General features: G+C 43.2%; 2 protein-coding genes across 4 annotated transcripts; one reads left to right on the top strand and one right to left on the bottom strand.

Annotated features, from left to right (window-relative positions):
• The first annotated feature begins 4,385 nt into the window (after positions 1-4,385).
• On the top strand, positions 4,386-12,479 carry klhl22 (kelch-like family member 22). 2 transcript variants are annotated; one of them, XM_006803179.2, is made up of 8 exons: positions 4,386-4,667; positions 4,928-5,188; positions 7,129-7,294; positions 7,375-7,686; positions 7,798-8,207; positions 9,705-9,897; positions 10,029-10,262; positions 10,580-12,479. In XM_006803179.2, exons 2-8 carry the CDS (start codon positions 4,941-4,943, stop codon positions 10,919-10,921), a joined length of 1,905 nt encoding a protein of 634 aa, XP_006803242.1. In that variant the 5' UTR covers positions 4,386-4,667; positions 4,928-4,940; the 3' UTR covers positions 10,922-12,479. The 2 variants fall into 2 exon arrangements, with proteins under 2 accessions (XP_006803242.1, XP_006803241.1); XM_006803178.2 differs by having other exon boundaries at positions 7,375-7,698.
• A 3,374-nt stretch (positions 12,480-15,853) lies between these two features.
• tbx16 (T-box transcription factor 16) lies at positions 15,854-18,651 on the bottom strand. Of its 2 annotated transcripts, XM_006803180.3 has the most exons (9): positions 18,636-18,651; positions 18,370-18,526; positions 18,174-18,276; positions 17,634-17,798; positions 17,399-17,545; positions 17,258-17,328; positions 17,049-17,131; positions 16,750-16,963; positions 15,854-16,649 (listed from the first exon to the last, which is right to left on the bottom strand). In XM_006803180.3, the coding sequence occupies exons 1-9, from the start codon at positions 18,649-18,651 to the stop codon at positions 16,217-16,219; spliced, it is 1,389 nt and encodes a 462-aa protein (XP_006803243.1). In that variant the 3' UTR covers positions 15,854-16,216. The 2 variants fall into 2 exon arrangements, with proteins under 2 accessions (XP_006803243.1, XP_087704805.1); XM_087848679.1 differs by lacking the exon at positions 18,636-18,651 and having other exon boundaries at positions 18,370-18,551.
• Positions 18,652-22,582: the final 3,931 nt, after the last annotated feature.

Genomic DNA, 22,582 nt, shown 5'->3' with positions numbered 1-22,582 from the left:
TGGTATGTTTACATTCATGTATTTTTTTTTTTTTACATTTATGTTCATTAACATGCACTGTCCTAAATAAATAAATAAATTGTGTGATTGTGCTGTGTCCAGCATGATGCAATCAAATCATATCATACACATGCAAAACCAGAGACATAAAGACTTTTTATTTCTTAGATTTTCCATTAGCAGTATAGGCAAACTGTAATATGGCACACAGGCTGTGCTTCTCCTTTGAGAGCATGTGTCAGAGGACAGTCCAGTTGAGTTATCAAGCCTCTGCTTGCTGTCTTGTATAATGTTCTCCACAGGGAAATGCCCAGCTCCTGCCAAGTGTGGGCCATGTGCGAAAAAGCGATGATCTACCCACTGTCTGTCACTGCAAGACGCTATAAGCTATAAGGCTGCTGCCCTGCATTTTACGATGTCTGAGTGAACAGTGCAGAAAACTGAGTGACTTGTACTCCCTGTTTTCTTCTTTTTTATCGAGAGTGAGTGAAATCCTTCCACCCACAGCAGCAAACAGTTGGGAGGCTTAAATATTTCACCATTATTAGTTTTCTCTAACTACCCCAGTGAGGCAGGGAAATATCTCTGCCTTTTCCAGAGCTGGCTCGGACCTCAGTGACAGACAAACCCGAGGAAGGTCGAGCCACTGCTTTAGCTGTCTTCAGCTGCTAATATGGTCACTATTTTCCCATGCTGTGTTAATTCTAATCATTCCTCAAAAATGTGTTGTTGTTGTTGTTGTTGTTTTCTTTGTATCCAAATAAGCCCACTACAGTGTCCAAAGGTGATTTCTCACCACATGATTTCATAACGACAACAAAATACTGACACAGATCTGTCCAAATCTCATGGCGGTGTAAATGACCCTGTGCTGTTCATCATTCTGGGAGAGCCGTGCATCACAGACTTTGGCTTCACCAAACAACAACCTGAAAAGTTTTGTCTTGCAGGATTGTGGTGTGGAGGAAAATTGATTGCTCGCTTCAAACAGCCAAGTAACCCTGGGAAAATTGCACCTGCCACCTCTGTCAGTTTATAACCACCCTTTCAAACAAAACACACAATTCACCTGGCACTGCTCCTGCTCCTTTGTAAGCCATCTAATTTTACAGTCTTGCCATGCATTCTTCGTGCTCTTACAACAGGTTTTATCTGATACAAACTTTGCAGCTGTGGTTCTCAAAGTATGGGCAACTGGCCACAAGAGGTCCTCACTAAAATCTGATGTGCCCTCAAGGTTGACAAAGAAAGATTACCCTGTTGTGGATTTCATTCACCTGCAGTTAGTGTGGTACAATGAACCAGGGCAAACTAAGCTTTCCTAACAAATGCATCTTGCGTCTAGACATATGATTTAGTCGTAATGGATTACAAACACCATCAAGATGTTTTTTATATGATGCATTTTTCCTGTGGAGCACTCAACCGTATGCTGGATCCCTAAATAAGCCCTCAGTCATCAGAACTTTAAAGCCATTCCTAACGATGCCCGCTCTTATGGATTCAAGTCACGTGTGCAAGAAATACTCACTTTTCTTCTATTTTTATGTTTTTCTACCACATTTTACAACTCACATCTCCTGCGCCAGACTGAAGATGGCAGTTAGTTGGCATGGAAACCGTTTTAGATGGGGCGCAGGTAGAATGAATGGCACCACTGGAGCTCCACTGTCCCAATCTAATCAGCTGTATTGTCTGTTGGTCTGCCAGCTCCTTCTCTTATCAGATAAAGTATAAGGGGGCCACGCCGTGGAGCATACCTGGTACTTTAACTTTTCTTTTTCCCTTTTTTGTCCATCAGCCTGCTGAGATGCAAGCTGATGGACAAAAGACATGCTGTACTGGTCATTACTGCAAAACAGGCCCAATGTTCAGTAACAGCAGCATAAAATGCCTTCTTCGAGGATTATTTTGATGAAGATTAATAATAGTTGCGGGATTTGCATAACAGGGTTGCTAATAAAAGCTCAAGGTCATGGACTGGGCCAGTTTATGTCTTTCTAACTGAGTGTTTGTGGTATACACCCACAGTTAATTCTGTAAATGCTGCCCACTTTGTTTTCATTATGTTGTCATTTCTCTTCCTCTTCCTATGTGCGTCGTCTGCACAGTTTAATTTAGTTTTTTCCTGATGTGAGGAGATGCTGCTGTGCTGGTATACTGGAATGCTGTACTTTCTGTAATACCGCACTTACTATACAAAAAAGCAGGCTTTTGGATATTTCTCACCACAAACTCTTTTTATACTCAGTGCCCACCTGTTATTATGTAAATCTAATCAGCAAGACATGTGAAAATTATTAAGCAAATGCTTGTCTCTTTGAAGTGATAAGTGTGATCTGCTTGACACCTGATGTTAGGAGTTAAAATGAAAAAAAAAAAAGACTTAGTGTTGCCGTACATTATCAGCCTGAAGTCAGTGGACAAATAAAAGGCAATATTGGTTTTGTAAAAACTTCATTGCCTGGTGACATATTTTTATTGTGTGTGTGTGTGTGTGTGTGTGTGTGTGTGTGTGTGTGTGTGTGTGTGTGTGTGTGTGTGTGTGGTGGGGGGGAGGGGGGGTGTAGTGATGTCATACCACAGTATCGGACATCGGAGTACCTCTAATGAAATGATTTGCTTATATAGCCAATTAGCTGTAAAAATAAATAAATAAATAAATATGAAAATGTCTTCTCGGTTTTTTTTTAAATCAATTTGGTCCAATCAGTTCTGCAAAGCCTAAAGGAAGGAAGGAGAGAAATAAATGGAAATCTGCAACAACTAATTGATTGCTCGAGTGCTCGAGTCTTTCAGGTCTAGCGGTTGAAGAATGACGCTGACAGAAATACAGTAGTGTATATGTAGTGCGTATGCTTGCTGTTCAGACAAAGGCAGCAGGATCTATTATAGACAGGACTGTGGGAGGGCACTTCTTCGCCCAGATGGAAAATATATATGCAAACAAAAATTCATTTGGTGTTTATAAAGGGCATTTCTACACCCGGGACAGAAACCCCTCGGAGAAGCCCCACTCTCAATTTTCCCCGTGCACCGTGCTGCTGTGTACAGTGTATTGGACAGAAAAATACATCAAGTGATGGATTATTCCAGCAGTGTTTTGTTCCTTTTTTTTTTTTTTGCAGGTGGGAAAAATAACTGCTCTGAGTGTCGGGGAATGATGTATGCAAAATAAAATGTCAGCAGAAGATGGATGAAACTGTAAAGCCCAAGAAACATGGAAGCCACAATAAATTAAAAACAAAAAAAGCATCATGACTTGCTCCCTTGGAAAATCTATCTGATAGCACATGCTTCTAAAACTGTGGGAAATCAATCTGTGATGAAGGAGAGCAAAAATACTGGAGGCTTAAAAAAAAGAACAGATATGGCTTGAAGAGCTTTATATGATCTTTTTGCATTGTATAGCCAAACTACTGCTTTTTAATCGGCCAGTCTATGTAAGAGTTCCCAAAACACAATAAAGTAAATTGTATACAATTTGCCCTGAGTAATAACCTTACCAAAATAAACACAAAAGTGGGACAAAGTAGTAAATATGCTAATTCCTAGCCCCTGGTGCAGGCGTGACAGGTAGAAGCTTCAAAGTTGTTTGAGAAGGAAGCAGCGCCATCTTGAGTCAGAAAATATCACAAGCATGTATTTGTCTTTAAAAGTAGTGTTAATGAAACATTTTTTATTCATATCATTTTCATTTTTTTTAAACGACTAGATTTAATATAATGCAGATATATTCAGAAAAAAAAGAATATTATTGATCATTTTAAGAATAAAGTCGAAATTTCGAGAAAAAAGTCGAAATGTGCAGATTACAGTTGTGTTGAGACAAACTGCCACGGCTGCTGTATACGCTCTACAAAATGCCTTGTGTAGATTAGATTGTGTAGTTAGTGAAGAAAAAGAAGTCGTCGTGTGATACAACATACATCCTCTTGTTATACTAAGGTGTGACCATTGATCACATCTGTCCATTACCAGCCATTTCATTTTGAACAAATCCACTCTTCTAGGCTTGTGTGTGGTTATGTCTGACCAGATGCAAATTTCTGCACCATCTTTTCAACTGTAATCTCCACATTTCGACTGTTTTTTCCTCCACATAGATTTTCGACTATAATTTCAATATTTCGACTTTATTCTCAAAATGATGTTTGTTTGTTTTTTCTTAAAGTGGCCCATCGTAAAAATGATCATGTCTACACACTGAGCTCCACCTTTTCCTTTAAAACGATACATTTGTATCGTTTTAAAGGAAAAGGTGGAGCTTTCGCTTTTTTTCTCGGCGATGTGAAAGATTTCTCTGATTGGTTCGATTTCAGAAATGGGTGGGACATAGCGCAGCAATGACCAATGGAAGTTGATCTAACGCCAAAATACCAAAAAGTAAACAGACTTTGTTTTTATGTATCAGGTGCAACTCAGTTCGCCGAAGTGAAGGTGTTCCTGAGGCCGTGTAGTATTAGACACCCGTCTGGTTTTGAACAATACGAGGACTCTTCTCTGTGCAGTCGCTTTGGTTGTGTTTTTAAGCGTACATCCTGCTGTTACAGAGTGCGTTGCACTAGCTGGCGCGCTAAGTAGCCTCTAGCTTGTTTTGGTTGCTGTCTGTTATACGAAAGTAACATTAGCTAACAGCTCTGCCGCGGAGTGACAGCTAGCCGAAGGTAGGGAGATTTGTTTGTAATTTATATGCTTTCTAACAGTTCTTTGGGTTCACGTGTAGCATTTATCCGGCATTTAATGTGGTATGACTCTGTAATTTCACACTGACTGTGCAGTGCCATTTGCAAGCGAGCATTGTCACCCACACCGCCTGTTTAGCTTCTAGCTACATTTTTCATCCTGTTTGCACCACATGTCGCTGTGCTGTATGATTCCACTTTAGAAGTAAAGTGAAGGCAGCTTTGCGTGATGTATGTATCAGGCAGACAAACGCGATGAAGCCCGAGCGCCGCTGTGCTGTCATGGCTGAGGATGGAGCTCTGAGTCCAGTAGGAGTACGCGCCGGGTCATCGGGCCGCCTGCGCCGACAGTCCTACAGAAGTTCAGAGCATTTCTGCAGCCTGCTGGACGGCCTACTGTCTCTCAGACACAGTGGCACCTTGTTTGATGTTGTGCTGGTTGTGGAAAGTCGCCCAATACAAGCCCACCGTATAATATTGGCAGCCTCCTGTGATTATTTCAGGTAAAACTCACAGGAGTTATTTTTTGTTTTGCTTTCATCTTCACTTTGCTGTTTTCTCTCTGTGCACATGACAGTACTGTATGCAATCTTTTGCGCCTGTTTCCACAGAGATCCAAACTTTTCATACAAGAGCATTCATATGCACGCCATTGACCATCAAAATAGTTAGCCACCTCCAGGCTAGTGAATGAATAAGTTGTTTTCTATAACACACACCACAACATATGCTAATGTGTTTACTAGCAAATCTGACCAGTTACTCTGGCACCCCGTGTCACAAGACACAGCCTAGGCATTTTGCACAGTCCAGTTGAAACCCAATGTATCCTCAAGCTCAGCAACATTGTCATATGATTACTAGTGGTTTGCATATTTTGGGTTCTGCCACCAGTCACATGATTGCTTGAACCTCAGTGCTTTGCCCTCAGAGGCCTTGAATTGCACCTGTGATTTAGTCTTTCCCTGCATACTGTAGTCACATCAAAACTTCTGTGGAGGTGATTTAACTTTTAAAAAAAATTAAAGAGTTCTTTCTCTGTGATATAACTCTGGTTTATTTTTATTACCGTCTAAAGCCTAAAACTTGAAAACATTTAGTGGTAATAAAACCAGGGTCACTTGTTCCTTTAAGTCCACTGCTTACAAGGTCACCATAGAGCTATTGTAACTGGAATACAAATGTCACCACCAGATAATTTCGAGTGTATTACTGTGAGCATAGTTACTGTGCGGTAATGATTCAAAAATGTGTAAAAACCTAACTTGTTGGTATTTGTTCCTGGCTATCTGTTCGTCAGATCACAGTCAGTGTCTGAGCATAAGTGTTCTTATTCACTTGAGTTACTCCATAACAGCGTGGAAATGTTAACAACAATGGAAACATTGCAGATGTCTGTGTGAAGCAGAGATAAAAAGATGGACTCGTCAACCCATCCTTCTGTTCATTTTATTAACTGCTTATCCAATTCTGGGGCTGGAGCCTGTCCCAAATGTCATAGGGTGACAGGCGGGATACACCCTGGGGACGCTGCCAGTCCGTCACAGGACTCCCACAAAGAGAAATAAACAACTACACATACATTCACACCTGGAGCTGGTTTACATTAAATAGTTAATCTAACATGCATGTCCTTGGATTGTGGGAAGAAGCCACAAATTCACACAGAGAACATGCAGACACAACCAGCTGGCAGGTTCAAAGCAGGAACCTTCTTGTCAGCAGTGATTTGACTCACTCGCACTCGATGTAGGGCAGCTGGTTCAGCTGATTGCAACATTGCGCCTGATTTTGACAACACAATCAGGCCCAATGTTGCATCTGTGTTTTAATCTCCCCAAATGTTTCATCAGCTAGTTAAACCAGTCAGGTGACATAGCTGCAGTTTGTTTTAGGTCTGTGGTGAATTTTACTTTTACTTGCGATTTCTTTCCTACATCATGTCTCAAACTGAAACTGTAAGAGAAACATTTCAGACGTTTCACTGAAAACGTCAGCCTGCAGTGTGCATAAGCCAAGAGTCAATGCAACATTTTTGTTCTGAATGCTTGTTTGTAGTCAGTGCAGGACTGCAGAATATTTTCAGGGTAATGCAACGTGTCAGTAAACTCCCAGGCTCTGCTCTTGACAGGTTGCCCTCTAACCCCCTTACAGATAATGATTTTTCATTAAGCATTGTCAAATTAAATTTCATTTCACTGGTAAATATGACCTTAAAAGTGCGTATATAGAATAATCAGTTATATTAAAAACAGTTTGCTGGCTTATCCTAAAATAAGGCCTTTTCTCCCTCTGCTGGCACCATTTTTGCTTTTTCTCCCATACATTTGAATTCAATGTTCTTTGAGTTGCTACATCTCTCCCTTATGATAGGGTGTGAGTCTTATCATTACTGGGCGACCAGGATGACCCAGCATAATACTTTATTACCCTTCTCCACTAGGGGGATGTTTGCAGGAGGCCTCCGGGAAACACAGCAAAAGGAGATTGCAATTCATGGAGTGTCCTACATGGCCATGAAGAAAATACTTGATTACATCTACACGTCAGAGATTGACTTAGACCCAGAGTGCGTGCAGGAAGTCCTGATAGCTGCCACACTTGTACAAGTAGGTTGTTGTTCCTACTTATTTCTTATTTTGTTTTTTAAATTTTTTCAGTTAACCTGTGCAGCTTTTGTGTTTTCCAGCTCGAGAATGTCATAGGGTTCTGTTGTGATTTCCTTTTCTCTTGGATGGACGAGAGCAACATTTTAGAGCTGTATCACCTGGCCGATCTCTACGCACTGCAACAGCTGAAGGCCAAAGTGCACTCCTTCATGCTCAGCAACATTCAGACGTTGTCCCGAACAGATGTGTACCGACAGCTGCCCCAGGATGAAGTGTTCAGTGCGCTGAGCAGCGACGAGCTCCAGGTGAACAGCGAGAATGAGGTGTACGAGGCAGCACTTCACTATCATTACAGTCCCGAGCAGGTGGAAACTGACCAGGTGTACTTGCAGGTCAGTCCAAAGGTGTGTCTGCATTTATACTCATCTATCTAAATAAAGCACACATCTTAATTACACTCTATTAAAGTGTTGCATTTATGTTTCTGTCTCCCTCACCTGAAGGACAATCTCAAGATGCTCGACGCAGTGCGGTTTTGCCTGATTGAGAAGCACATGTTGCAGAGATTGCACAACAGACTGAAGCAGTGTCCGCTGAAGGATTCTGTTTCAGCTGCACTGCGCTACCACGAGCAGGAGCTCCTGCAGCCTGTCCTCCAGACTCCTCTCACCCAGCCGCGGTCCACTTTCCACTGCATACTGGGCTTCGGGGGAATGTTTAGTTCCAGCTCCCTCGCATACACCGATCACCTGTTTCAGGTGTTTCACCCAAGCTGGGGGGAGTGGAGGAGTCTCACTGCAGCTCACACTCCCCGGATGTCCAACCAGGGCATCGCCGTGCTCAACAACTTTGTTTATCTTATTGGCGGGGACATGAACACCAGTGGATTTCATGCAGAGACCCGCTGCTGGAGGTGAGAGCCTATCATACGCCCTTTATGGTTCATTTTTGTGGTGGAGTTAGAGCTGCAGCTGATTAATCTCATTAATCAGTTTATTACTGTTGAATTTTTAAATTAAAAATACAGGAAGCAATCTTACAGGAGGCTCTGGACTTTCATTTGCATGATTTGATCCTCGAGACGATAAAAGGAAAGGAAGGAAGGAGTTTGAGGATATTTGCCAGCAGATGGAGTTTGCCTAGTTGTCATGGAAATGTAGATTTTTCCGAGTTACAGTTATTCAGTATCTTAAAGAACTTTTTCTCCGTGTTTGCTTTTTAAATGATGTGTTCACAGTTTATATTTTGACAACATCCGTTTAGGTACATCCACACCTCCAGCATTCACAATACTGTGGTGATTTGGGAGCTTTGAAAGGAGACACAGCTGCAGAAATATCAGGGAGGGAGTTTTCTTCTGGACAAGCAGAAAATGACTTGTCGTAAAAGCCAGATTTGCTTGAAAAGCAGGTTCACACACCTTTTGTGATTTCATCCTTTTTTGCTCGGCATCCTCTGGTGATGTTTGATGCTCTTTTGATGCTGTCTCCATTATGTTGCAGCATGACTGCCTCATACTCAGGTGTTATTTTCAGTGACGCTTTCACATGATTGTGAGCCCGAGCAAAGAACTCTCTGGTCTTTCAGAGATGTTCTTTAAGTAAGCGAACCTGCTCTTCCTGTTTACCGGTCTGAATGGTCAATATGATGTGCTTACACTGCTGTTCTGCTGAGGGAGATTATCTTTACTAGTAGTTTGCCACAACAGTGACCAACATTAAACCCCACAAAGGGCTCAAGCATTAATTAGATGCAGATTGGGATACAGGTTTGATTCAAGTAAACTAGACACTGATATTTATAGTTTAATTTAGATGCTTTTAATACAGTGTAAAGATACTAAATACATTGCTCCAGGGGTGTTCTCTGACTCACAGTTACTGTGGTGGAGGATTTCTGAGCAGCTGTCGGTCTCTGGAGGCGTTTCTTTGGCTGACACATTACTGATGTTACTTGCTGGCGTCAGATGTCTTACTGACTTGTGCACCGCATCATAAAGTCATGGAGCTGAATATTCGTAATTTCTGAGCTTTAACACCAGTTGACAGGGCTGGTGGGAGGTGGGGGGAAGAAAGTTGACTTCATGTAGAGACTTTGCATACAAACATCCCCAACTAAAAATCATTTACTAATGTTGCAAGTGCCTTTTTTATATGAACATTGGAAATTGAAGGAGTGAACTGAGTACAGGTTAGAGTAAAGGGGATTGGCTCATTGCTTTAAGATGGAAAAAAACAACAAAAGAGCTGCACAGAAGAGCTGCTAAATCCTTAAAGATTTTTAAAACAATATCAATAGAAACCTAACGGTTCTGTTTTGTTTTAATAGAGTTTCCACTTTGCTTCCAAATGAGCTCATCTTTCATTTAAGGTTCTTCTTCACCGTTCTGGGACTTGTCTGCTCTTTCCAGATACGACCCCCGTCACAACAAGTGGCACACCATCCAGCCTCTGCAGCAGCAGCATGCCGACCACTGTGTTTGTGTTGTGGGCGGCCATATTTATGCCATTGGAGGACGAGACTACAACCACGAGCTGGAGTCGGTGGAGCGTTATGACCCACACAAAGACACATGGGAGTTTGTGTCTCCTCTAAAGAGAGAGGTATGGAAACCTGAAGGTGTGAAAGATTGAAAATGAGTGCATGTGATTCTTCTACTGTCCACATGATGGCGCTGCTTACTCGCATTTGTGCTGAGACCTACATCCACTGTAATACTAGTCTACCCTTTCAGGTGTATGCCCATGCTGGAGCAGTGGTGGATGGAAAAATTTATATAACGTGTGGGCGCCGAGGCATGGCGTACCTCAGAGAAACTTGCTGTTTTGACCCAGCAGCCAATCGCTGGACAGGGTGCGCAGAGGGCCCGGTGGAGCGGGCGTGGCACGGCATGGCAGCCGTTAACGGCCGCATGTACGTTATTGGAGGAAGTAATGACGAGCGCGGATACAGGAGGGATGTCCTGAAGGTATCGTCCTGAGTGATCGCAGCTGTTTATCATTGGCTCTTTGCTTCTTATGCAGTTTAAAGTATTGCCTCTTTTTCAGCCTGCTCACCTCTGTTTTTTTCCTCCTATAGTATGAATTTAAATTTGAAAATATTCCACGGCCTTTTCTAGACCGACATTATTTTACATACTAATACAGGCCAGAAGCTTTGACTTCTCAAGCTAATTAAATTAATTTCTGTACGAGCCAGAGCGGCACATTTTGATGCTCTTCCTGCAGCACTTTTATGAAATAAAAAGTCATTTATTGCTCGCTTTATTTTTTTCTTCAATTTCAGGTAGCGTGCTTTAACCCCACAGCCAACTCCTGGTCTTTAATGTCCCCCCTCCCTGCGGGCCACGGAGAACCCGGCATAGCTGTGCTGGACAGTCACATCTACGTCGTGGGAGGGCGTACGCACGACAAAGGCAACAGGATGAAATACGTTCACGTGTACAACGCCGACAAAGACGAGTGGAAAAACTGCACGGAGTTTAAGGCGCACGTCTCCGGCCTGGCAGCCTGTGTGGCGCTCATGACCCCCGCTGTGATTGCCCAGGCCAGAAGCTGGGAGCAACGCACCAAGGCTTCGTGGGAAGAAGTGGACATGGACAGCTCAGATGACTCAAGTGTGGACTGAAGCTGCCGTGTTAATTGGATTCCATCATCATCAAGGACCTCCTTGCGATCTCTTTCTTTCTTTCTTTCTTTTATTTAACTCTGCATGTTGAGTTTCGGATATATTTAGTTTTTTGGGGGGGTCACATGCATGTTGACAACTCGGAGTGCCTCTGAACCAAAGGTGTCATTTAGGACCTTTTTCTTATTTCTCTGATCTGACCTTAGGTACTCTTGCCCCGTCCGGGAATCTCTTCTCTGAACAAATGTTCACGCTGCTGTTTGTTACTGATCGCTCGTCATAATTTCCTTAAAACCACCGGTGTTTCTGCGACGCTTATCACAGAGAGCAAAGAACGCTTTCGAGATTAGTAGCTATGCAATAACATGGTACTTTGGAGTAAAGACACGTATGTGGGCTTTTCCTTTAAGACTGTGGGGCCCCGAGCTATTACTGTGGGAACAGTATTACTGTGTGGCTAAATAAACATAAAAGCGACATGTTGCTCACTGCTAGCAAGGACAAGTCTGTGGCGAGACTGCCGGAGAAACTCAAAACCCGACGATGAATCTCCACCGAAATCCACAACTACCAAAACAAGAGAGCAAAAACTATGACCAGGCATATCCCAGACCAGAGTGTGCTCTGGTGTGACAACTTGAAGCTGAATGGGTCACAAAGCCACTTGGAGATTGGAGAAGTGACTTCTTCCTTATTTCTATTTTCTGCAATGTCACACACTGAAGTTGTATTCTGTAGTAATAACAGTTCCTGTTTCTAAAAAAAAAAAATACTATAAAAGCAGTTTTACAAAAAACAAAAAAACAACAACCAAGCACGTGTTTTATCTGTGAAAAGAATGGCGGGGGTCACACAGTTAAGCTCTCATTATTCCTCAGCTGGTTCTCTGCATTGTCAGTTCACAACAATAAACATACAAGAAGTGGGTTTTTGTCTCCGTCCCCCAGACAGCTGCTCAGTGGAGCTATCATCTCTCCAAACCTCTGAATGATCGTTACGTTGTGCAAACGTCGTGCCTTGTTTTCTTGCTTTCATTCACTCTGAGTTTATATGTGATCCGCGTATGTCTGAACAGAGATGAGCCTTAGCTATCGTGCCTCTGATATCATCATATAAATAATGAATAATTCCAAATAATAAGTATTTAATTTATTTATGTCTGTAGCTGGATAGAGGAAGGGGTCTACAGATTGAAGTTGCCATTTATTTGTAAATGAAATGTGAAAATTAACCATTACTTTATTTTTGTGCATGTGTGTCCTTTCACTGATCCGCTCATCACTTGAGCTTAATCTGAATCCTCATGATGGTTTTTTTTTCCAGAATATTTGTCTTCACCGAATTGCTTTGCACTGTGTGTATATGAGAGAGTGTGAGTGTGTGTTGCCTTGGTTCATTGCAAACCCTGTTTCACACTGGACTCAACCACTGTTAACGCTTCATTTAAACCCACGTAATTGTAAATGTACATGTCTTTTCCACATGATTTGCTGTAAACACTGTCAAACATATGCAAACAAGATAACTTTTTAAATTTGATTAAAAAATATATATGTCCTGCTTTTGTCACGTCTGAATGTTGTATAGGGAAAAGTATTACATGGATTTAACAATGGACTGGATTTTGTGCCAGCGTTGAGCTGGAAGCACCATTTATATGTCTTGGGGAACAAACATCTACGGAACTGAAACTGACTTCTAAGAAATATTAGTTTTTGTTTTGTTTTTTCCTTAAGAAAAGAAGAAGTAATTGTTGAGAAAGTTACAGGAAATTGTCAGGCGTGTAACTAAGAAGCAGATGTTTTGGCTTCGACAACTCTGACTTGAGTTTGTCTTTTTTTGTTCGTTTAATTTAAAGCCCATTTCATAAATCTAACGTCAGCTCCCAACAGTTGATTGTGCTCCTTGTTTGAACTGCTGCCTCCTGCCTTTTATTCCTCCCAGTCTCTACCAGTTCCTCTCCATTTGGCTCTAAACTCCATCAGCTTTATGAAGGCTGACTGCTACTTTCCTCTCTGAGGCTGTTTCATCTACATCTGTTACCCCCCATCAGCACTAAGTGTGTGTGCTCCCTCCCACACACCCCTCTCTTTCACACTATTGTGCCAGCCCCCAGCAAGTAGTCTGGCAGGATCTGCTGACATCAGCGCTGGACATCCAGGATCTGTGTTTGTGTTTACGCATCAAATCTCTGTGTTCTAAAGCTATACTACCACCTCGGGGCCACTTAAAACGTACAGTCACGCTCTTAACCGCGTCAGCGGCCGTTACAGACATCTGAGTGCGGGTCGATCTGGTGCTCTTTGCTGGACCATTATCAGAGCAATTAAAAGGCCCACATTAGCCAGTGATGTAGAGTTATGCAGATTAAACCCAGTGGAGTTGAGGATGTGTGAGCCGAGGGGATTTTGCTAAGTGCCCACTTGTATCCTCTACTTTCTCCTGCTCTGCAGGAGAGGAGGAAGTCAATTCAATAGAGAACAAAGAAAGTCACCTGTAGACGAAGATCTGGCCTGCAAAACATTGCCTATCATTGTGTCGCAGACGATTTCTCTTCTATATGTCTACACTGGAGTGTAGACATATAGAGTCATAGGGGGGCTTTGTCTTTATATCATGGAGCATAAAATGATGAGTTTATCATTTATATTTGCACCAGTATCTAATAGGGGTGGGTTTTGATTATCGATTTATCGATTAAAATCGATTCTAGCTCGGATAACGTGATATCGATTCATTAAAATCCTGAATCGATTTTTTAATATAAATTTATTTTGCCCGAAATGCCAGAATCTCAGGTGAAACCTCACAAAATTTCAACAACCACCAAACAGCTAAAACAATGAATGAGAGCAGGAACACAATACTTCAAGAACAGTTTCCTGTCTAAAAATCTGTTTTCTGCATCATTCGCTTGCTTGTTACGCACAAGACTGCCGTTGTTTACAGCGCTGTTGGCTGCTGTTTTTTTTCCTTTTACTTACTTCTGAAAAGAAAACCTAATTTCTGCTGTTCAATGGGCTACTGAACAAATTGAAACTTTTTTAAATTATGCAAAATGCAAAACGCTTAGCTGTGTCTCTAATAAAACCGCTGTAACTTCAGAGGAAATGTTGATATGTTGATTAATGGTTTTCTTTCGTTTTTGATCTACTGCAGAATATTTTTATATAATCCCAGGCCAGGAAAATCACCTTTATGTTTTTCTGTGTTTTATCTTCAGCTACTTTGACACAAAGGCATCTGCTGTGATGCTCACACCTTTGATAAAGTCTTGCGAGTGTCAGCTTCCTTTTTATAGGTACAAAAATATGTAAATGTACTGATCTTAATTATAATATTTCTGACTGTCTGAGGCAAAATTTCCCAGATACAAATCGAATCGAATCGAATCGAATCGAATTGTGGATCGAATTGATTCGGGACCTTGTGAATCAGAATCGAATCGATTCTAGAAATCAGTGACGATACCCAGCCCTAGTATCTAAGTAACCCCTGTTTTTGCTTGAAGTCCTACAAAAAGTTGTATTATGTATTTTGTATCACAAAGTTTTTTCATGCAGTTGCTGAACATTTGGCCTGCTTTGCACTTTCCTCGTGAACTGTTCCCAGGTGTAATTTGTTTTTGTTTTTTTCACAAGTATTCATTAATTTATACTTTACTTACTCAGAAAAGATTTTTATAAAGTAATAAAACTGACCATTGTTTCTCTCTTTTTTTACTTATTTGATTTTGCATGTCTAAATTACATGTGTAGTCCAGACTTATTTAACTGTATGCAACTGGAGGGTCTCATTAGTATGACACGCATGAAAGATGGGATTTTACTGTTGTTAACATGTTATTAGACAGATTATGAGACCATATTATGAACGGAGACCAGCTGTGACATCACCAGCTGTAAGACCTGCTAACCGGGCAGAGCAGATTCCTGTAAAGATCAGCCTCTTCTCGTCCTCATTAAAATGGACAAATGAAGTGTGTTCAGCAGGAGAAGCCTCTGGGTGGACAACGCCAATTCAGGGAAGCGCTCGGATAATGAATTGCACTGGATAAAATCCACACTAGACTTGGGTTTCTCCTGAAGGATAATTCCCCCACCCCCACCCCCCCAAACCACTCTTCCTCTTACCCCCCTTGGATTTTACGAAAGTCATTAGCAGCCCATATCCCCCTGAGGGTGGAGACAGTGGGTTCTGCCTGTGTTTTTCAGTTGTGAAAAGGAGCCAACACCCCCCCCACCCCCACCCCCCTCATTTTCATGCTTTTTAAGGCTCATTGACATGGAGAACGAGGGCCGTGGAGATGCTTTATGTGCCGGTGGGTAAACCACAGCAGGTGACCCAGAGTCGCAGTAATACAGCGTCTATAATGCATGCTGTGCTTGTCGAAACTACAGAGTATAGCCTCATTAGATCAACAAAGAGGAAATACAAACAAACACCACCAAAGGCTGCGGCTCTTATCAGGGGTGGCCAGGTACAAAGCATGCAAATGTGCACCCACTGGGAGAAGGCCAAGGAGTTCAGGCACTTTTACAAACTCTTATCCATTCAGTCAGGAGACTGGCTGCATGCGTGAACATCAACGGGGAGGAAATCAAAGTAAACGGGCAGATGCTGGTGTGAGAAATAATTAAAGGGTCACAAGTAAATAAAAAGGATATGATTCTAGAGACACTCCACAACCTTTATTGTCAGTTTTGTTTGAATAGAAGAAAAATGCATAAGAGTGAGATTCAGGATAGAAAAATATTTGTTTCATACCTCATATTGGTCTCTTTTTGTACACTTTCGTATCTCAAGTTAATAAGACATCAGTGTAAAAATGATATGGATTCACACACAAGACTTCAAGTCCAAAGACTTTTATTTATTTTTTATGTTTTTTTATGTCACACCACAATTTGACAAACAATAATTGCACACAAATGATTAACTCTTACATTATTATTCTTAGCTTTTTACAAAAATATTTATTTACACCGGGAAATGAGGTGAAATGCAAAATAAATAGTTTTTTTTTTTTTTCAAACAATTAAACCACAAACTTGAGTTGCACTCAGCATTAAATGGCCGGTTTGAATCCTGCCAGTGGGGGGAACCAGCAGACAGAGCCACTCCTTTTTCTCATTCTCTCCTCTCAGTTTTTTTCACTCTGGCTGCAGGGTTGGGGCCCTCAGCCTTGTTTAGTCATGCGCTCTCACAGCTGTGAGTACCGGGATCAGCTTTTTGTTAAGATGGCATCATAAGCAGCAGTGGTACAGTAACTCTCAGTTGACGGTGGAGATCCCTTCACCAGCACGAATAAGAGAACAGCGGGTACTGGCTCCACTCGGCCACGTTGCCATGGTGATAGCTGTGATGCACAGCTTGCGTGGTGTAGTCAGTGGTCAGATGATGAGGAGGGGGATACTGGGAAGGACCTGGGCTGCCCCACTGGCCTAGGGGCTGCTCGGTGCTGTAGGGGTTGTAGATGTGGTGACCGATGACCCCCGGCTTGCTGGCCTGGGCCACAGACATATTGAGCACCCCCGTGTAGTCCTGGGGGCCCGGGAGGTGCTGGGGGCCACAGCTGGAAGGGCCAACCTCACGGGCCTTTGAGGAGTCGTGATCAGGGACCGTGGCTATGTCGGGAACTCTGGACTCAAAGCTGCTGCGTCCGGATCCGCTGTTGCTGCTGCCGATGCTGGAGGAGGGGGACGGGGACTTTCCATACTCATGGAACCTGGGAAGTAAAAAAAAAGAAGAAAAGAACAAATATTGATTGGCATTCATCAAAACAACATGATATATAATATAATATGATCTGCTGCATCGCTGTTTACCTGTATGACTGGTAGGAAGCTGGAGTAGGAACAAGCTGCTCTGTGCTGTAGAGATCTCTTGTGTCTGCCCCAACAGGAGAGTCAGTCCTCACTCTGTGCTCTCTCTCAGCATCCCAAGGAGAGTAGCGCTCCTCCTTGACACCATCTTCTTCTTTTCTTTTGGGCAGCTCTTCATCCTCTCCGTCGAAACCTTCATACGAAGACTGGCAGAAGTCTGAGGAGCCACAGATCATCAAATGAGAGGAAGAACAAAACAAAAAAGGCATCAACATGAAGAGAGAAGAGTGTGAAAGTGGTACCTGGTGGACTGTCTACTTCAGAGTTCAAAATGTCTGATGCCTTGGTCCTCTTCTCAAGGCATGACGGGTCCTTGCTGGCACGTCTGCAGCAGTAGATCAGTTATATTAAAACCAAATACAAACTACAATACACTGAACAATAAATGAGCTCAGATCCTTTCAAGTCAACTGACCAAACTGGAGCTTTCGCGTCGGCATTTTAACCTCACCTTTTCTTATTAGTGCCTTCATCCCGGAAGCCTTTTGCAAATGGGTTGTAATCGATCTTCAGCTTTGTAATCTGCAGGAGAGGTTAAAACTTTGTGATTTGTTTCTCGGCACACGGCATACTTGCAGTGCTAGAAACAGACCTTAGTGTTCTGGTAGGCAGTGACTGCAGTGAAGGAAGTCTCCGGGAAGGTGAAGGTCTGGAAAACACTCCAGCGCACACTGAACAGGTCGTCTGCCTGGACAATGTGGAAGCGCGGGTGGTAGCGATGCATGGAGTGCAAAATGATCTGCAGACAAGGAGGCCATAATTTACAAGCTCTGCCGAAACGTTCGGTCTAAAGACGTCAAAGTGTTGCAGATGTTGCTTTTACTCACATGGCCGTGCTGGTCGAGCGTGTTGTTGGTCAGCTTGAGCTTGAGGAAGGAGACGGACTGCTTCGTCCAGTGACTCCCTGGTGCTGGAGAGTCTGGGTGGAGGTAGGTTCTGCAGGGAGGCTGAGGTTCTGCTTTTCCTGCCACCTCCCACTTCTTTTTATTCCACTGTTGGAAGGAGACACGAGTCAGTCAATCTGAAAAAGGCGAGTAGCGGAAGAATTTTCAACTCCTTCCTTTTCCACCATAGACTGGAGAGCGATGGCTGGCCTGTACCACCCACAGAGATGGGGAGGGGAGCGGGGGGTAGTACAGTGGGCTCACAGCAGGGGATAGAAAAACAGGAAGAGATAACATCCTTTGATGTACAATGTTGGGGGTGTGGGGTGGGTGATAAACAGGGGATGTCTTGTCTGGGGCTAGTGGCTACCACTTTGGGTTATCTACAGCCAAACCTATGACTCTAGTGAGGCCTTGGGAAGTGAATTTTCTCTCATGCATGACTCATTAATACACAAAGGAGAAAGCTACTGGTGTCTTTACCTTATACCTGAAACCATCTTCTGGGACCATGTCGACCAACAACACGTACTTGGCACATGGAATAAGCCCGGATAGATTCACTTTGCAATGTGGAAACATTCGCCTGGTAAACATGGGAGAAAGAATGAGTTCTGTAAAAGGTGGGGGAGCAAGGTGTGAACATTTAACATTTTATTTTATTTTTCTGTTGCCCTACCTTCCCGGTTTAGTGATGATCATCTCTGTCCCTATTTCATGGAAGGTCGTCCACAGTTCAGTGTCCTCCAGAAACATCCTGATATTGCCCTGGAGATAGGCATCAGGTCCGGGAGCTATGTGGGCCGGAGGAGGCCCGCTGAAGTTGGACTTCAAGTCTAGAAGAAAAACATGAATAAGCATTTTTTTACTGGAAAAACTGGTAGAAGAAGACACATGTGTGCTCACGGAGGCAAAGCTGATATTAAGAAGTAGACATCAACTCACCTCTGATGGACTGCATCCTTTGGATTAAACTTGATATGTTTTTGACTCAAAAGGCTTAAAAAAACAACAACAACAACAACAAAAAAAACAACGAAAGAAAGAACAGACAGAGAACTCAGTCCAGGTGTGTGATATCCAAAGTGTGTCTTCAGCTCCGCTCTGTCTCCTGAGTCTCCTTCCTCACATGCAAAAGAAAAATCCAACAGCCCAGGAAGGAAGTCAGAAGGTCAAATCAGTCCTTGCTGCAGATGTTTCAGAGATGCTGAGTCCTTGCAGGATGGGATGACCATGACTTTTAAGGGTAGCCCAGGAGTGGGTGGGGCCAGGGAGGCCATCCTTTTGAAGTGGCACAATGATGGGTTGGAGTCCAACTGTGATTGGAGAGTGCTGGAAATCAAAGAGACTTAACAGAGGCTTGATACCATCCCCACAGGAAGGTGGGGGGTGGGGGTGTGTGTGTGGAAGAAATGCATCTTTATTAACTGCTAAGAGACTTTAAAAACAAATAGAGATGGACTTCCGTGCTGCAGAACACATAACTCAGTGCAGCAAAACCTGTGTAAATATTTCCCTCACACACACAGAGTCTGCTCATGAAAATGCCATTTAGTGTGTTTGTGCAACATGGTTAGAAAAAAGTCATTATAATTCATTTGGCACAACTGAGAGAAACACAGCTGAAGGTCTGTGTAAACGGGTTAATGCACTGCGGTCTGTGTGTGCATACAGGTAGGGTCTATTTTTTTTTTTTTTTTTTTTTTGCCTGTCCCATTTGGTTCTTTAGCCGTCAGAATTGTTGTCTGAAGACCAACAAGGAGACCCAATGGATTTATTTTGCCAAATGGATCATCATGGCATTGCCGTATTGGTCCATTTGATCGACCTTTGTTTTTATTATTTATTTTATTTTATTTTCAGTTGTTACAGACGGGACAGACATGAGTGAGGGATAGGAAAGGGAGAAAGAAAGAGGAAGGAAAAGAAAAACAGAAGGGGAGAGGGACAGTGAGAAAGGGGGGGGGGGAAATATCTCCGGGATCACCTGTTGAGAGAAAAAGAATAGAAAACAAGCAAAAAAACAAAACAAAACAAAGCAACATACTATACACAACACCATCGCATTAATCTACCTAAGTGTAAACAGCAGTAAATACCAAATATTGAATGTTGTTGTGCAGCACGCAGGACAGACAGCGCACAATGTGCTTTGAAGTAGCAGCCAAGAAAGGTGTGATTCAAGTCTACGAACAGCGAACACCTGTGTGGATCGGCGCGCTTGTATTCAAATGGTTTCCCCATGTAATGGTCTGCTAGAGGATGTAGAGAGCCATAGCCCTGTCCCTCAGGGCATGAAGCAGGCATGGAGGAGATCCAGGCCCCAGACATCCAGAGGCCCCAGAGTGCAAGAGCCCAAGGAGGACCACCGGAGGGGCATCCGTGCCACCTTCATGGGAAGGGCTTTTTTTTTTTTTTACATTTTTCAGAAAATCAGCAGTGTTTTCAATAACTTAGTTAAAGTACACAGGCTTTTCTCATAAATACATTGCATAAATCTGACATATTGGTCTGGAAATGCACACATACACACACATATACGTATTTTCATATTTTATATATAATACATTTTTTTGCATGATCTCCTTTACACTTTCCTCACTTTCCATCAAAGGCACCCACAGCAGTGGGTGGGAAACTATGTAAACCCATAATGACGATGATAACATGCACTCTTTCTGCAGGTAACTTTCACCTGAGGGCTTTGTGTGAAGCCTGCCAGGTAGTGAAGACTGCAAGGAAGGAAGGGGTGGTGGGGATGGGGGGGTGTATGTGTATTCAGGTGTCTAGACAACCCCTGATAGATAATCTCATTAAGCTGGTTTCCCTTGAAATGAGCAAGTTTCTGCAGCATGGAGAAAGCCCAGGCAATTAACAGTCAGTTAGCACCAAAGGCCCAAGTCAGCCTTGAATGGGACAGGAGGGGTCAGAGAATAAAGACCTGGCACAACAATCCAGCCATCCTCCAGCCCTCCACACACAGGACAAAATCCACTGCTGCGTCTTTGCTCGCAGGCCCGTCTCCTCCTGCGTCATGCCACTTGCTGCAGGCAAAAGAAATGATTAGAAAACTGCAAGTATTAGCATAGAAGGGAAAGAGAGAGGAAACCACAGTTTCCCTTCTTGCCTCCACCAACACACACACTCACAAATTTGAATTAAGTGAGTTTCACATCTCATTGAACCTCTTTTTCTTTTTCCTAGCACAGACACATCACTTCCAGTCAGGTTTCTAATTGTAATCCCATGTCTGCGTGCTGCATACAATGCCTTCTGTAGGCCCAAACCCTTTTACTCCCACACACCAAAGAGTCTTTTGTTCACGTGTGACTGTATGGATAACAGCTCCGGGCACAAAACTGCGTGTGATATACGAGCGGCTTTTACAGGTGATGAGCGAAACACAGAGATGGGTTTATGAGACAGCAGAATTGGCAGTTGGGTGTGCATAAAGAGGCGCGAGAAATAAAGTCTCCCCTGTGAAAGTATTGAGCAGCCTGTTTAAGACTTTTGTGGAGGGTCGATGTAGAGTAAAGAAAAAAAAAAAGGAGGAGGGGGTGACATTCAGCTTTTAATGATGCACTTAAGAGATCGTGGTCTGATAATTTACCTATGTTAAATGCCCTGATGCAGGGCTCTCCACTCTCTCTGTGGAATTGGCCCTTTCCCCCCCACCTTATGTGAAACACAAATACACTGTTGCTCTCCACACTTCTTCTTTGGTGGTGTTTCAGAGGACCAGAGAAGGGGTCACGCAACTTTTTTGGCTGTTTGTCAGCAACGCGCAGGGCTCAATTCTCTTTAGATCACTTCAGCTTTAGCAGAGGAGAGCATGTCAGCTTCAGAGCGGAGGTGTACATTTCAGCAGCGGCAGTGTCAATCCCATTACGCAGTGGTTCTGAAGGCGACAGGTGTGACTGCTAAAGGCCTCAGTGCGGGGCCAGGCGACAAAAAGTCAGGGTGTACAGAGGCATGACAGAGAGCTTATGTAAGAGCAAGCCCAGGGGAGATTTAGGCTGGATGACAAACCAGGGAGCCTGTCTGCAGAAGACTGATAGAGGCTGCCAAAGCCCAAATATACTACATGAATAAGGCTTTTTTTACTAAAGAATGTTCGAGGGTGACAGAAAGGGTCTCACGCTGCAAAAAATGACTTATCAGAGATACGCTGTGTCGCAGTGACTCCTACTCCCAGATCACCTTCAGCAGAGCTCTTCTACCTATCAGTCTTTGGCCATTTGCTTTAACTGCACAGATCTCCCTGTGCTCAGCATTTAACAGCTGCCAATATACAGCCAGGGCCGAGGGATCAGACGGCTCTCTGGCAGCCCAATAAAAAGCCCCCTTGAGTGCAATGACGAGAAATCTCACACCTTTTGCTCACATTAGCCATGCAGCGTAGTCCTTTTGATGCTAAATCAGCCACATTGAGTGGTTTGTAGAGACAGCAGCCGGCAACTAACACGACGAATGAGAGGAACGATCAATCGTTGGAGGTGCTGTGTCATAATTGGTCACTTTAAGAAAAAAGTTGAGGAAAAATGGGAGAGAGGATCCTTCCATGCCCCCTCTGACATCCCTGTCCTAAATGCAGAGTGGCCGTGATCTCATCTACACAAACTTGGGGCTGGGGGACCTCACATTTGGTCCAACACATAAGAAAACAAATCTCACATCTAGCTTGCCTGGCAAAGAGGGCAAATGACAACTTCACAGCACTTCATAAGAAACTCCTGGAAGTTGCTAATGAAGACTAATGGCTTCCCTTGTGTCGGAGATTTCACACCACTGTGCACAAGCCCTTTGACCGCAGTCAGTGTGGTCAGATGGCTGCAGGAGTTCAGAGGCTGTGCAGCTCCACCAGCTGGAGGACTGAAAGAGGAGAAATCCAT

This window comes from Neolamprologus brichardi, chromosome 12 (assembly GCF_056152115.1).
Source record: "Neolamprologus brichardi isolate AB-2024 chromosome 12, ASM5615211v1, whole genome shotgun sequence".
Classification (NCBI taxonomy): Eukaryota; Metazoa; Chordata; class Actinopteri; order Cichliformes; family Cichlidae; genus Neolamprologus; species Neolamprologus brichardi.
The sequence above is the reverse complement of the archived record's forward strand: the minus strand, read 5'-3'. Positions and strand labels throughout refer to the sequence as shown.